We start from the raw sequence: 16,860 nt of genomic DNA, 5'->3' as shown, positions 1-16,860 counted from the left end.
CATGTCAGTGAATGCAGGGTTAGCTGTAATCTATGATAACACATTGGGAATCACTAGATTATAACTTACTCCTTCATATCAGGATATGGGTTATGGCTGGGTCCAAAGTGGAGTAAACTGCAAATGGCCTAATAATAGTACATTTGAGCATTCTCTCCCCAGTTCCAAGTCATAGTTTAATGTTCCGTACCATATAATTGGACAGAAACAAACATCCACATTAACCATCTAAGGCAACAACGCTTTTTGATCACACAAATTGAAATTTCACAGTGATGGAGGATACTATTCTGAGGTCATGGTTAAGTACATTATTGGCACAGTGTAAAGCGATCTTTATATAATAGTTAAGAAAAAAGATTTGTATTCAGACTTGTCATATCTATCAGAAACATAAAGGCTTCATAGAGAACAAGTTGCTTTAGAATGTAGTGAATATTAGGTAGGTGCAAATGCCAGGCTTTTGCACATGGTAAGATATCATCAACAACAATGAGATAAATGATTAATTAGTCTTCGTTTGGTGTTGGGTGAGAAAGGAATTGTAGCCAGGATACGAAGAGAACTGCCTACTGTTCTTAATCCTATACAAGAGCCCTTGATGCCAGATGAAAAGTTTTCTATTGCCCCAGTGCTCATGAACTGTCCTTTAAATACAGTTTAATGAAATTACTTTTTTTTAAAAGAAATAACAGCTATATCATTATAGATCAGTACTGACAATGAACTAGCAAGCAGCTGGCAGTGATGTAACTTGATCAGTCAGAACTGTAACCATCAGTGTGGAACTGTTCACAACAAACTGGTCCGCAGGGATCAGTCGCATTAACAGCTGTTAACAATAGCTTAATGCAGTGCTGTTGGAATTTAGCTAACAATGCAAGAGACTTGGCTCAATCAAATAGTCAGTTTCTGATTTCTTCTACCTAACCCAGGGGCACGGAAACCAAATAACTCTGCCTCACCTGAGTTCAGCCGACTCAGCAGAAACAAGTCTGAGGCTTTTTTGGCCTCTGTGAATCAGTACCGTACTGTGTGGTACAATTACTTGCTGAGCCATCTGGCCACATCACCAACCGTGCCAGGATTTCCCTCCATAGGCTGAATGTTCAGTTCCAATTCCATGCAGCTGATTAAAATCTGGTAAAATCTCGCCCAATAAAACCTGTTGATTCTAAATATGTGTAAAAGCTGACGTATGACATTGCCTGCCTTAAGACTAGAAGGTGAGTATCCTATTGCTGGAGTTGCTTGGTATGCCAAAATTTTACAAGTTATTTTTTCAATTTACCTATAATTACATTTACACTGTTTTTGTATCATTATTCCAAAAGTCCCACCAAGTATTAAAGGCGGTAACATCACAACTGACCTGACAGCTCTGCTGAATCACCCTGTGATCATGGAATGTGAGGCTCGTGGTGTTCCCCTGCCTGCTATAACATGGTACAAAGCTGATAGACCAATCATCTCCAGTCCACAAGCTACGTATATTAACAGGGGGCACTTCCTTCAGATCCCTCGCGCCCATGTATCGGATGCAGGCCGATATACTTGCCGTGTCACCAGCATCGCTGGAATTGCTGAAAAGTTCTATGTGTTGGATGTGTATGGTAATAATTTTGCTCTTATTTACATTTATATCTCTATTTCTTTCTCCTTGTTGTTTTGCAAGCTTTTACAAGAGAAAATTACAAAGTATAACAATTTCTTGGTGTAATGAAAATTCAAGGTTTAGACCACAGCAAGCCGCAGTAATTGTACATCAGTTTATTTATAATTTTATTGTTTAGGATAATTAAAAAGCAATAAATTAAAAGTATATATGCGTTTAAAGAATATTTGTCACATTGAATGTCACATCTTTTAATATTATTGCTCACTGCTTTTTTCCACTCCTCTCCATTTTTCTTTATTTCCTAAAGGTGGTGACGCATAGTGAATATGACTCTGCAGATGCTGCCTCCCAAATAATGCCTCAGCCAAGTACCTATCTTCTATGTTTGAACCTATGAGCAGCAATAGGTTATTCACCACCAAAGGCCATTGCAGTCTCAGATTACCTTGTTCCCTCCTGTCATGCCCTGATGGGACAGGCAGGATTTTCATTGAGATAGCACTTTTTTCATCCTCCCCACCATCAAAAAAAATTGAATGGCTATTCATCTCATTATTATTTCCAGGATCTCATATTCAAATTTGTTAGTGTGTTTGCCTAAAAAAACAAGAACTGCAGTTCTAAGTATTTTGTTGACTATAAAGCATCTAAATCATTGGCCGTGCTAAATTTTCCCTCTGTTTACCTGAACAGGTGCCTGAGTGTGACGATTAGAGGATTTTCACATTAATTCATTGCGATGTTAATGTAAACCTATTTGTAACACTAATAAAGAAACTTAAAACTTAAACTTAAATCAATGACAACATGAAATGTGCCATATAAAAGCAAGTTCATTCTTCCAGCACGTTCTAGAGTAAATCTTAGTAAATTGAATGTTTTGAAATACATTACAGAATCAATTTTCATGAAACAAATCAGATAAGTGATCAATTAACCTTTTTAATTATGTTATTTAGAGAATGAATATTTGCAGAGGCATGAAGGGAACTCTGTTCTTCTTAAGATAGTTTCTGGAAAGTGAACTATCAGAAAAAGGAACGAAGACTCATTTTTGCCCCTCTCCATAATATGGAAATACAAAGGCTAGTTGTAACACTCCAGCTGATATCAACTTCTTCAACCTATTCAGGACGATAATTTCTAAGTAATTGGGGGATGAACATAATAGACTATTTTTTTGCTACCAAGGCAAGTTTCCTGACTCAGCAGTTTAAAGGGCCTGTTGGACCCGATTTTCACTCCAGAGAGGCAAGAGTGGGAGCCTGCCAACCCCTGAAGCACATCGTAGGTGACCATTAGGTTAGGTGAGTGCTGAGGCAGGATGGTTAGAAGGCCCAGCTCAAATCCCTGGGACTTTGCCCCAATTGGTTTGGATACTGTTAAGCCCTCTAGCCCTCACCCCTCACAACTTTTCATCCCCGCCCCCAAACCCCGAGTTCCTCATATCCTCGTGCCAACCCATGCATCCTCATATTACCAATGTCGCCTCCATAACTGCTTATCCAGTATCTAACATGGGCAGATCTCAGGAACCATGTGGAGATGAAATCACCTTCTAACAAGCTCTTTCAGCTCTCACTCATACGCATTTTACAATGTGGAAAAGCTCTGGTACAAGCTTTTAAATCTTCAAGTGGTTAATTTCTTTTGCAAAACAACTTCTATTCAGCCCCAAATAAAATTCTTTAATACTCTTTAAACTGTCACTTTGACTGTGAGCTGAGAATCCCTGGCTGAGGTAATAGTTTTAGAAATTTAGCTAAGCATTCATGATGACATTATACTAGCCCTTGAGGAAATTTCAGCAAGAAACTCCATTGAAACTGCGTGTCCAAAGGTATTTATTTTTTCAAAACATACCAGATGGCCTGTAAATTGAAGTAGTCCAGCAGAGATTTTTTTTAAACCTTCACTGTCAGCTTCAAACTTTTTTTTATGTTTAAAGAGCAGGGGATTTTTAAAAAATTCATGTGGGTACGCTTAAATAGACACCATCCTTCGAGATAATTTACATCTACTGCACAAATCTGTGACTCCCACAATTCAGGTTAAGGTCCTTGGACTAGCCAAAATGAGGTCTCTTTAGCAGTAAGTTCAAATGATGCTGCTGAGTTTGAGTTTCTCACCTAATAATCATACCTTGCCCTGCCCCTTCCTCTACTGATAAAAATTAGATGTGTCAGAAATGGGAGTGGAATTCTACCTCTGGGTTCTGCCTGCCATTTTTAAGGGTCAGGAGAATCTTCCTGACTCTATGAAAACCCTGCCCAAAAGAATGTATAATCTTTTAAATATTTTAGTTTAATGTTTATTTTGATTATTTTTTATTTTCTAGTACCTCCCAATATTGAAGGAGGAAGTCCTGATGGCCCTCAACATAAGAAGGTCACTGTGAGTAGCTCCATCAAACTGGAATGTGAAGCTTCTGGCTACCCACCTCCTGTTCTCACCTGGTTGAAGGATGGGGTACCTGTGAAAGCGAGTGATAACATCCGTGTCCTTCAGGGAGGCAGAAAGTTAGAGATTCTCAATATATCTGTACCTAATGCAGGCGAATACACGTGCGTGGCTAGCAGTATCGCCGGAGAAAGCAAAATAAAGTACACTATTGATGTTTTGGGTAAGGAAATAAATAGAGTGTATGCTTTAATTGTGCACCACCACACTTCCAATTAAAATACCACACTCAAAGTGGTCAGACCAGGTTCAGACACCACCATGAGCACAAAGGTAACCTTACCACTTACTGTAACTAGCTGACACATCATTGCTAGAAACCATGACCTCTTGAAAATGAATAATTTTATTGGGAAGTTATAATTACACCCAGCCAGACTGGTGCATAAAGAATGATCTAATATATTTTTCACTGTTAAATGCTCCTAACGGGTGTTAATATTGTGATGTGAATCAACAGAAAATATTTTCAGCTCAATCTTTCCCATGATCATCTTTCTTTGTTTCTCTTACAGTTACCAGTACATATGACATTCCATAATTTAAACTAATGTTAAATTAAATTCCATGTTCATACCCAGATAGGACATGAGTTTACAGTAAGGCACTTTTCAGTTCTTGGACTAAAGCCTTAGTAAGTGTCACTTACTCAATGGACCTAATTTCTGTTAAGTGAAAGGTTTTTCTTTCTCTCACCCTTTGAGAGCTGCAGAAACAAATTAGTGCAAACATTTGGCCAGGTCAAATTCTTTCTTCTTATTCAAGTCATAATTTGAAAAGAGAAAATGTGTTCTGGTTTTACAATTATTTCCAATTCTTCTTTATAATCTGGATTAGATCATTACAAAGAATGGTTTCTGTTATTGTTGTGTCAGAAATTTTTGACATTTTCAAAAGGATAATGGAGTTCTCCCCCAAAATGTTTTAAACGTTGTCTCTAGTGGGCAAACGGTGAGATTGCCATTGGGTGCTTTGGGGTGATTCAGTTCACAATTCAACCATACTTCAAAATTTTTTTAGAACCTGGGCAGATTCTCCCTGAATGCTCCCACACCTAGGATTTATTTTGAAATGGAGACATAAAGACTCTGGCAAGACCAGCACTGATCACAAAGTTATGTTGAAGGTCTCCCTCTTTCTCCAGTCCCCAACACTCCCCTCCCACCTCCCCACAACAGCACAACTCCCTGCAGACAATGAGGTATATCCTTGACCCTTGGCTGACTCTTCCCCACTGCCCCCTCCTCCCCTACTATCACTGAATGTGTCTGGGTCAAAACCCCTCTCTTCCTCAACCCTTCCACCCCCATAACATGCTAGCATGACGGTCACAGCTCCTCCATCCATCATTGCTGGCATGTGGGGCATTGCCCCCATCCCCTCAAATGAGGGATACCTATTATGAGGTCACCTAAGGTCTTGCCCCTTCACACACCCCCTTCAGGCCCTACCCCTTGTCAGTTTGGCACTGCCAAAGGGCAAAGCCAGATTACCACCCAACCGTGTACTCAATCACCCGATGATTTCAATGGCCTTTGCCTCTCACCCCCCCGCCATCCCCCCTCCCAAGCCACCAGCACAGCCTTCATGACTAGTCTCTGCTTGTGGAGACCCGTGGTGATTCATACCAGGTTCCTGCAGAGAGACCAAAGGTCATGAATTGCCAAAGCTGGGAGAATCCAGCTCCAAATTGAGCCTGTACATTTAAATAGTTATTTAACTATGCTAACCTGGTTCATGCCCTTGCTGTGCGTGTACCAGATTATGTATGGGTACAGGGGCTGTGAGAATCTGAAAGGTGTTCTCCCTGGCGCTAACCATGTTATGGCCCTTTTCCTGTGATTCTCCGGCCCCAGTGCAATCTGCGCATGAGCGCTATGGGCCTGGAGAATCACAAGTGGCTGATGGTTTGCTTCTAGAATATACAGATGAATTGAAGCTTCAACAAAGAATAATGTGCAGTATCCTGATGCATCCAATGGAATAAAGACAGTACTCTTAAAAAAAATAAATGCAAGGTAGTTGATTGTTCATTTTGCATTGCACTATGTATGTAGCTTGGGTGCACTGAAACTTTCAAGACTACTTTTTCTATATTTCTACAGTACCACCAATAATAGAAGGGAGTGATGAAGCCACAGACACAACAGTACTTGTCCATAATCCACTAGAACTCAAGTGTGATGCAGCAGGAACTCCTCCTCCAAATATCATGTGAGACTTTATTGCGAATGTTTGCATCACAGAATAAACAATGCCAGTGGTGATGATGGAAGCCATAACGATGGAGTTTCATCATTAGAAAATCAAACAGTGTCTAAGACTTCTAATTGACATCAATATCATTTTGCTATGTTGCTTCCATTTCTACTGGATGCAGTTGATATCAGCAGAGATAGTGACACTGAACCTGATGATCCTTTGGCCTAATACCTTACCCATATTAGCTCACAAGATAATACAAAGGAGAAAAGTTACAGAGACCTGTAAGGCTGGATCTCCTCCTCATCTATGTAGTAGACAAAAACACTGAAACAGACAGGTGCATATGAATGCTTTGTAAGTTGTACAGAAGTGACATTCTACGAATTTTTCAGGAATTTGACCAAGTAAATGCTTAGCCCATGGAAACTGGGTGTTTGTCTTGCAGGGCTGCCCCATTAGACAGAATATTCCTAAAGGAATACCAGAAACTTTTACTTAGTTCTGGAAAATTGCAGGAATGGGGAGACCATTTAACTGTGGATAACTACCACCTGAGATCATAGGAGATGCCTGTATTCAGTCGACTCATGGAGTTGAGGTTGACATATTCTTGACAGGCTGCGTTTAAAGAACATGTTCCTGTCTAACTAGTCTCTATCCTGTATCTCCAGTTTAAAGTTTATTTATTAGTGTCACAAGTAGGCTTACATTAACACTGCAATGAAGTTATTTTGAAAAGTACTCTGATGCTAATGCTGAAGAATGGAGGCTGAGCTGTTTTTCAGAGGTTTACAACATGCCTCTCAGCTAAGATCAAGTGTCAGATCAAGCCTAAAATGGGGTGCAATGCCTTACCTTGTCAGCTTGGATCTTGTTTGTCTCTTTTGTGGGGACAATGAATTAGATTCATTTGAATTTGGTTTACGCAATGAGCAAAGAATGGATTTGGGCTTGCCTGGTCCATTCTGAGCATTCGTTTTGTAACTTTAAGAATGGAATAAAAAAGTTTTTAAAAATGTTTACAACAGTTAAGTTTATGACTGTTATGCACCAATTCACTGCACCAGTGGGACTGCAAATAAGCAAACCAAGGACACCTGTGACTAAACCCCTCGGTAGACCACTGGCATATGTAAATCTGTTTTTATAAAGAGACAACATTTTGAGGATATTTTAGACTAATAGCTTTTCCTGGTTTCACCTTATAACAGGCTGTGGATTGAAAATAAGTTGCCCAGTTTAAATTTCGGAATTCTCTAACCTAGAGAGCTCAAGCTGCTGCTAAATAAGACCATAAGATATAGGAGCAGAATTAGGCCACTCGGCCCATCAAGTCTGCTCTGCGTTCAATTATGGCTGATATTTTTCTCAGTCCTATTCTCCTGCCTTTTCCCCATAACCAGCTAATCAGCATATTTAAGACTAAGAGTTAGATTTTTGCTCACTAAGGAAATTGAGGAAAATGGGAATAGGATGGATAAGTGGAGTTGATGTAGAAGTTTGGCCATACTATTATTGAATGGTAAAGCAGATCAAAAGGACCATGTGGCTTACTCCCAGATGCTCCTATTTCATATGTCCTTATATTTGCTGCAGTTAAATCCTGCTAGAAATCTGGACCTAAAATTTAAATGCAGGTAGCAAATATGTTTTAAAAATGAGTTACACATTGTGATTGTGATTTTAAAGGTGAATCGTTATTAAATGGACTGACAATAAATAACTGGAAATTATATTGTTATTTAAATGTTTTTTAAATCTAATGTTTTATTTTAGATGGATGAAAGATGGCCAACCTATTAAAAGCATGGCCGGCATTCAAATTTCAGCCAATGGCCAGAAGTTAATCATCTCTCAAGCTCAAGTCTCTGATGCAGGCAGATACCAGTGTGTAGCTACAAATGAAGCAGGGAATCAACAGCGGGAATTTAACGTCATAGTTCAGGGTAACTCTTGCATATCTGGAACAAATAATAAAAAATTTATTATTTTAAACTTGTATTTTAATGCACTTTATACTTGCGTCATGAGGGCCAATGCTTAATGAGCTTCAGCTGACATAGTGGGTGATTGGAGATATCTCGTTGCCCTCAGGCAGTATTGCACTTTTCAATTGATACTGTGAAGGAATGAATCTAAGATGCAACTAGCGATAGAAACCCTTCTGATACATTCCTCTTTTTCAAAGACTAACTACCCAACCTCTGTTGGGTTCTGTAACAGATGATCCAGCTTCAGTCCACAATCAGTTGTCTGAATGAAGCTGAGTCTGCTTTTTATGAACTATATCTTCCTTAATAAATGAAAATCAAATTCTGTGTTGCTTTCATGATTTCCTAATGCTTATTAAATGGTATTTTCTCATTAAAGAAATAATCTACATATTTCTCATGACAATGCTCCAGATTCTCCTCCCCAGCCCCACCCCCCTCACCTACTTTATTTTCTGTGGCTGTTTATCTGGCATAACCAGGTCCTCTGAGTATAATTTACACCAAGTGAGCAAGTTTTCTGCCAGGTGTTAGCAGCTAAAAGTTAATTTACATTTCTATGTAAACTGATTTTTTTTTCCCACATCAATACAGTCGCACCAACAATTAGATCAACAGGACCTTCAGAAAGATCAGTAGTGGTACATAAAACTGTAACCCTGCAGTGTGTCGCCAAAGGCATTCCAAATCCTATCATTACCTGGCTCAAAGATGGACGGCCAGTAAACACAGCAAGAGGAAACATTAAGGTATGTTCACTGAAATATGCTGGACGCATTACGCACACTAAAATATTTTAACTATTGCTTAGAATCATGTAATAAGAATGTTGGCAAGGAATTAGTGGCTCCAAGTTCCAACTGTACCTCAGCAGAGGGAGAACAAAGCATACTTTCAAATCATTCATAACGTTTAAGCATGCCACTGTTTCTGTCTGTAGCTGGAGTCTGCAGGTCGCATGCTGCAGGTTGTTAATGCCTTGATGGAGGATGCAGGCAGATATTCATGTGTAGCAACTAATGCAGCTGGAGAAGCTCAGCAGCACATCAGACTCAATGTACATGGTAAGCATGATACAATTATAATAAACACCAACTTTTTTTTACAATATAAAAAAATCCAATTTGCTAATACAATTTTAATTGCTGCATGAATAACATTTTTAATGTGCTGTATATTCCCCCCACCCATCCACTTTAAAGTCTCATTACGCCCTTCCCTCACCATCCCACCAATGTTAAGACTGCTCTCCAATTTCATGCAGTTAAATGACTTGATCTGGTTCTCTGCCTTTCCATCTTGTTGGCTTGGCTGCCATGAGGTGAAAGAGACATCTGGATAACTCAATTTTCCTCCCCTCTCCTACCTGTGAAAGGAACACAGTAAGAAGTCTTACAACACCAGGTTAAAGTTCAACAAGTTTATTTGATAGTAAACCCACTAGCTTTCGGGGTTTGCCCCTTCATCAAGTGAGTGGAACTCTCCACTCACTTGACAAAGGGGCAAACCCCAAAAGCTAGTGGGTTTACTATCAAATAAACCTGTTGAACTTTAACCTGGTGTTGTGAGACTTCTTACTGTGTTTACCCCAGTCCAAAGCTGGCATCTCCACACTGTGAAAGGAACATCCAGCTTCTGTCCACAATCTCACGTGATGGTACAGTAGAGATTGTGTGTATAAAATGGGAAATGGTAAACCTGTACTTAATCTCTTTGAAGCATATCATTAAACTGCCAACTTTCCTGTCTGAATAAAAATTGAATTACCTTTGAAAACAAGCACAAGGATTACCATGCATGATTCACCCAAGTCCATTGACTGAAATATGGACAGAGTCCTAACTTTATACTGCTTTCTCATTAAAATGATTTTCTTGTGCAACCATTGCCAACCAGGTCCCACAAATATAATACCTTTTGGATCGCTTAAAGATAGTCTGCCCTGTTTAAAGCTTTTCTGCACCTCTTAAAGGGGAGATAGATACACTGTGCTGGGGCACATGAGCCAAATTGCGCAGCAAGTGCACCTGTCATGGGAAAAAGTGAATAATGGCATAACATCAGAGAAAGGGAGGGGCCCTCCACCAATGTCTGTAGCCTCCTACAGCCCTCAAAATCTTCTGTCTTCTCGCTCACTCTTAATTTATTCACTCCACTATTGATGGCCATGCCTTCTGCTGCCTGGGTCCTAAGCCTTTCTGATTTTCTCCTCCTTTAAGGAGTATCTTAAAACCTATCTCTTTCCCAAGCTTTTGGTCACCTGTCCTATTATGTGGTTCAGTGTTTACTAACATTCTTGTAAAGCACCTTGGAACATGATACTGCTTTGAAAACACTCCATAAGTGCAAGATGTTGTTTAATTGAAGTTGGTATATAACCAAAGATAAATAAAATTTAGATACAAATATGTTACAATACACCATCTAGGCGACTAAAGAATTGTGTATTAGAAATAATGGAATGAACAATATGTTGTGTAATTGCTAAGAAATAAATACAATACAAATCACAGAAAAAGTTGTGCAATAAGTTTACATCTGGTACAAGGTTTTGTCTCAAGAAAGTTTGGCAGGTAATGGAATAGGGATTGTGGAAGTTGTAGATGGTAGATTAAATTGTATTTGTCAAGTGTGACAGTTTTACTGTCAAATGGCCTCAAGCAACATATGTTATGATTTGTATATAATCCTCATCATATTTTGGGATTTTTGATAATTTCCCATGGGAAGGATCTTAGTTCACTTCATTGCTAAGAATGTTAACCAAAGTTAAGTCAAACTCTCAGAGGATTAAAATTACCTCAGGAGCCAGCAGATGGGGTATACTTGTAAAAGCTTAACCGAGCAGTTTGTGAAAAGTTGCTAGTCCATTTCCAACTGTAACAGTTAACTAGACTTTAACCAAAGAAGGGTCAGGCATATGAGGGTTAAGGTAAGCAGCAGACTCCCTCAGTAATGTGAGGCCCAGACAGTATTAACTCCTGGGATTCACCTACACACTGTCAGCCAGTTGCCTGACACAAAACTGATGAAGCAGAGGGAAGCAGCAGCTAGCTGCTGTGCAGAAGTGCAATTTTGAAAGATAAGAACATAAGAAATAGGAGCAGGAGTAGGCCATCTAGCCCTTCGAGCCTGCCCCGCCATTCAATAAGACCATGGCTGATCTGTCGTGGCTCAGTTCCACATTCCCGCCATCTCCCTTTAATCCCCTCTCTTATCAAAAACCCATCAACCCGCGTCTTAAAAATATTTAGCAAGGTAGCCTCCACCACTTCAACGGTAAGTTATTGGAAAGGGATTTTGGGACGGCTTAGTGCCCTGAGGGACCTGGGGAATTTTAAAAAATGTATTAGATTGGCCAGGGGCCAACTCTTCCTGTTGTTTTCACCTAAAAGGAAAGCCACAGTGGCTTGATTAAAATAATTGTCATTGCTCGGTGACATTATCAGACTCCAATCTGCATAATCTGAAGAAGAACCCCATCAGCTTTAGATCTCCTGACTTGCTGTTGATTTTGAAGAGCGTGCTATATTAGAAGACAGTGGGAACAGAGTAGGCGGTCTACCAGAGAATTTTAATTGGCTGTGTACCTAGCCTCTACTGGGCAGGTAGGATTAAATTTGCTTTTAATGAATTTTCTACTCAGCTTGGACTCAATAAGTCAAGATGGTCCTACTACTAGAAATAGCAAAAGACTTTTAGGGACCTTGTCCTGAGAGATACAGGTCTACAGTTAGTTTAAGTGGCAGTCCTATTGGCCACTCCATGCCCATGGGGAGAGAGTAAGAAGTCTCACAACACCAGGTTAAAGTCCAACAGGTTTATTTGGTAGCAAAAGCCATTAGCTTACAGAGCATTGCCCCTTCATCAGGTGAGTGGGAGTCATGTTCACAAACAGGGCATATAAAGACACAAACTCAATATACAAAATAATGGTTGAAATGCAAGTCTTTACAGGTAATCAAGTCTTAAAGATACAGACAATGTGAGTGGAGAGAGGGTTAAGCACAGGTCAAAGAGATGTGTAGTATCTCCAGCCAGAACAGTCGTGAGATTTTGCAAGTCAAGGGGGTTACAGATAGTGTGACATGAACCCAAGATCCTGGCTGAGGCCGTCCTCGTGTGCAGAACTTGGCTATCAGTTTCTGCTCAGCGATTCTGGTTATCGTGTGTCGTGAAGGCCGCCTTGGAGAATGCTTACCCGAAGATCAGAGGCTGAATGCACATAAAGTGTTCCCCAACAGGAAGGCTGGGCAGTTTGCTGCGCATAGTGGTCAGTTTGAGGTTGTGCGGTTGTTTGAAGGCAAGAAGTGGGGGTGTGGGGATGGCCTTGGCAAGATGTTCGTCTTCATTGATGACATGTTGAAGGCTTCAGAGAAGATTTCGTAGCTTCTCCAATCTGGGGAAGTACTGGACGATGAAGATACTCTGTCCGCCGTATCCCGTGTTTGTCTTCTGAAGAGGTTTGTCGCTGTGGCACGTTGGAACTGTTGATCGATAAGTCGAGCGCCATACCCTGTTCTTATGAGGGCATCTTTCAGCATCTGAAGGTTTCTTTCACGATCCTCTTCATTTGAGCAGATTCTGTGTATATGGAGGGCTTGACAATAGGGGATGGTTTCTTTAACGTGTTTATGGTGGAAGCTGGAGAATTGGAGCATCATGAGGCTATCCATGGGCTTGTGGTACAGTGAAGTGCTGAGGTGGTGTGTGTGCCCAAGAATGCAACCGATTCCGGAGAGTAGTCCATGATGAGTCTGATGGTGGGATGGAACTTGTTGATGTCATCATATAGTTGTTGTTTCAGTGACTGTTTGCCATGAGTCCAAAGGAAGAAAATGTCATCGATGTATCTAGTGTATACCATTGGTTGAAAGTCCTGTGTGGTGAAGAAGTCTTATTCAAACGTGTGCATGAAGATGAGGTGCACATTGAGGTGCAAATTTGGACCCCATGGATGTTCTGTGTGTCTGAATAATGAACTGGTTGTTGAAAGTGAAGACGTGGTCCAGAATGAAGCATTTGAGTTATAAAATCGCAGCAAACTACCCAGCCTTTAGAAGAACAGTGACCATGACACTACACAACCCTGCTACAGCAACCTCTGCAAGGCATCATGGGGAGAGAGTCAGGGGTCAGTTGATAATTTCCTGCCCAAAAGAATGTTGCAGATATAGGAGTGTTCAGCAATTAGTATGAGTAGTATCTGCTTTGTAAAACCCTGTACTCTGTTTTATCCTAATGCTGAAATGGGCTAAAATAGGACATGACTGTATGGTTTAGTTTTTATAGTAAAAAGTCTGACAACACCAGGTTTTAGTCCAACCTATTTATTTGATAATATTCTCACTAGCTTTCGAGGGGACAGCCTCTTCGTCAGGTGAATGGAGAGTTCTCCATTCACCTGACGAAGAGGCTGTCCCCTCGAAAGCTAGTGAGAATATTATCAAATAAATAGGTTGGACTAAAACCTGGTGTTGTCAGACTTTTTACTGTGTTTACGCCAGTCCAACGCCGGCATACCCACATCATGATTAGTTTTTATATTCATGGTGGAGGGGTGAGAAGGATAGGTTTGAGACTAAATAAGTAACATTGAGTTTTGAATATAAAACTATTTTACACATTCACTTACTAAAAAAAGTAGCTTAACAATTTGTAACAGGCCTTGTTGTTAGTGTGTTTAGTTCACCCACAGACATTTTGGAGAAATGTGCTTGAGGCCCAGAATTTGCTGTCCTGCGGTATTTCACATGCCTTGTGTATTCTCTTTCTTCAGCTCCAAACTTCGTGCTGCAAATCGCTGGAGATGCACCATACTCAGTGTATCTCTTCCTTGCTACAATTTGGTCTTTTGCATTCAATTACAGACTAATAAACTCATTGCAATTGCACCATCCGAATTTTGGGTTAATATTGTGTTCAGATCACCGGGGTGCTGTTATGTTAAGGATATTATGTATCAAATTAGGCAATATGGACACATACTTGAACATAGGGTGTAGGGATCACTTATGGGAATGCACACCAATACTGCAGAAAATATCCAATTGCATTGATTTGAAATTTTAATTATTCTATTAGAAAAGATTATTATTCTACTAAAAAGAAAATTGATTGTGAAAACCATTAGCTTTTTGGGTTCTTTTCAAGAAAAAAATAATTGGAAAATTTAATATCTTTATACAGAATTACGTAGGAACCAAAACATCCAATCAGGCCATTTAGCCCAACCAGCCTAGGTTGGTGTTAAAATCCACCACAGCTTCATCTCATCTAATTACTTCTTTGCATACCACCCCCACCCCCAATATCTCTCTGTTCACTTCTCCCTCAGCTGTGCATCAAGCCTCTCCTTAAATGTATAAGTGCTTCAACCACCTCATATTGACGCTGAGTTCTTCTGAACCATTATCCATGGGAATCTATTTTGTTTGACTTTGTAGAACCTCCAAGCATTGAAGATGGAGGCCTAACTCTAAATGAGACAGTGATTGTGAGAAATCCAATAGAACTGAAATGCAAAACATCAGGAAATCCACTACCAGGTAGGTCTGAGAAACTTGTACACATACTCCAGTGATATCTATCTCTACAGCTATCAGCTGATTTCCTCCTTCCAGTTGTATTAATTGCATATAGTTTGATTATTGTGTTTAAATTTTACTGCATATCTTTATTTAAATAGTTTTTGAGTTGGGCTGAAATTCAGAATAATGCATAATTTGGTTTGACCTTCCCTGCCCAAAAAAAAATCACAGCCAATATATGTGAACTTTGCAACAGTATCATGCAGTGTGGCATTGCTTAATAAGGATGTTTCCAAACTGCATTAGACACCAACAATGATGATATGTTTGGAATGCAATGTGTGCCATCACTGTAAGTGCATCCAAAATGAACACTTTCATGATTTTGTCCCAGGTGATGGTTGTGTCAGGCTCAGTCACTGTAGATTGTTAGTTAAAAACCGTAGTAAAGTTATAGAAAAAGCATACAGTTGCACAAAGATGACTGGTGGGTCAGAAGATTGGTCAGGATATAAAGGACATCAAAGAACGATAAAAAGATTGCTAAGGAGGGAAAAACTAGAGCATGAGAGAAAACTAGCCAAATGGGTCTTTTTCTAGTTGGCAAGATATAACAAGTGGTGTGCCACAGAAATCAGTGTTCCGACCCGCCATTTTACAATTTATATAAATGACTTGGATAAATGGACTGAAGGTTGCTAAATTTGCTGACAGCACAAAGATAGATAGGGAAGTAAATTGTGAAGAGGACATAAGGAGGCTGCAATAGACATAGGTAGTTTCAGTGAGTGGATATAAATCTGGCAAATGGAGTAAAATACGGGCAAATGTGAAATTATCCATTTTGGCCTGAAGAATTAAAAAAAAAGCTTGTTATCTAAATGGGGAGGGATTGCGGAATTCTCTAGTGCAAAGGAATCTGGGCATCTTAGTTCATGAATCAAAAAGGCACAAGTACAGCAAGTGATTCGTAAAGCTAATAAAATGTTATTATTTATCATGAAGGGAATTAATTACAAAAATGGGGAGGTTAAGCTTCAGTTGTACAGGGCATTGATGAGACCACATCTGTAGATTTGTATACAGTATAGTATTGGTCTCCTTATTTAAGGAAAGTTTTAAATGTGTTCAGAGAAAATTTATTAGGCTAATAGAAGAAATGGGGGGTTGTCTTATGAGGAAAGTTTTGCAAGGTTAGTTTGGTATCCACAAGAGTTTGGAAGAGTAAGACCTGACTTGATTGAAGCATTTTTAGATCCTGAGGGATATTAACAGGGTGGATGTGGAGAGGATATTTCTTCTTGTCAGAAGATTTAGAAGTAGAGGTCACTGTTTGAAAATAAGAGGTTGCTCATTTAAGACAGAGATGAAAATTTATTTTTCACAGAGCATCGTGATCTCTGGAACACTCTGCCTCAAAAGGAAATAGAAGCAGAGTCTTTGAATATTTTTAAGGCAGAGCTAAATAAATTTTTGATTAACAAAGAGGTGAAAGGTTATCATGAGTAGAAGGAACAGGCTTGATGGACCGATTAGTCTACGCCGCCTTCCAACTTGTATGTTCTTATATATCAATACAGATCGTGCTGGCTAGAGTTGCCACTGAGGGCATTGTTGCTCATGGAAATATACCCCATCGTGAGCCATCAGAAGAGGAGGGGTAAGGGGGAAAATTGAGAACTGGAAGGAAAAATAGATGACCAGGAAGATTAGTTGATATCATAGACAATTGATGAATTTCAAAATCACAAATAGATTGACACAAACATAATGTATCTTAGATACAATAGACTTCAATGTAAAATTTGTAAAATATATAGTTAGGAGGGTAAGTAAGGATTACTTACTTAAGTAAGGAGGGTTACTCAGGATACGTAAAATTGAAATAAAGAGTTTTAATCCTTGCTGGAATTTTACAGGTGACAACATGTGGAAAGTCAAGGGCAACCTTCCTAGATAGTCCTGGTAGACCAGATTGTATTTTATATACAGCAGGTAATTAACTGCCTGTAAGTGGGGGCTCCCATTGTTTTAGGAGATGGAGTTCTGTCTCCAA

At 39.6% G+C, this 16,860-nt stretch overlaps 1 protein-coding gene across 1 annotated transcript in view; it reads left to right on the top strand.

Moving 5' to 3' along the window:
* The window catches only part of hmcn1 (hemicentin 1), a 543,993-nt gene that overhangs the window by 297,745 nt on the left and 229,388 nt on the right, over nucleotides 1–16,860 (top strand). Inside the window, exons 31-37 of the mRNA XM_080195726.1 lie at nucleotides 1,335–1,613; nucleotides 3,957–4,241; nucleotides 6,184–6,292; nucleotides 8,060–8,229; nucleotides 8,869–9,023; nucleotides 9,215–9,338; nucleotides 14,721–14,822. Coding sequence (XP_080051852.1) covers nucleotides 1,335–1,613; nucleotides 3,957–4,241; nucleotides 6,184–6,292; nucleotides 8,060–8,229; nucleotides 8,869–9,023; nucleotides 9,215–9,338; nucleotides 14,721–14,822 — 1,224 coding nt within the window. The remainder of the gene's footprint in view (nucleotides 1–1,334; nucleotides 1,614–3,956; nucleotides 4,242–6,183; nucleotides 6,293–8,059; nucleotides 8,230–8,868; nucleotides 9,024–9,214; nucleotides 9,339–14,720; nucleotides 14,823–16,860) is intronic.

This window comes from Carcharhinus amblyrhynchos, chromosome 9, assembly GCF_965287045.1.
Source record: "Carcharhinus amblyrhynchos chromosome 9, sCarAmb.v2.hapA, whole genome shotgun sequence".
Lineage (NCBI taxonomy): Eukaryota > Metazoa > Chordata > Chondrichthyes > Carcharhiniformes > Carcharhinidae > Carcharhinus > Carcharhinus amblyrhynchos.
This window is presented reverse-complemented; position numbering and strand designations above follow the sequence as displayed.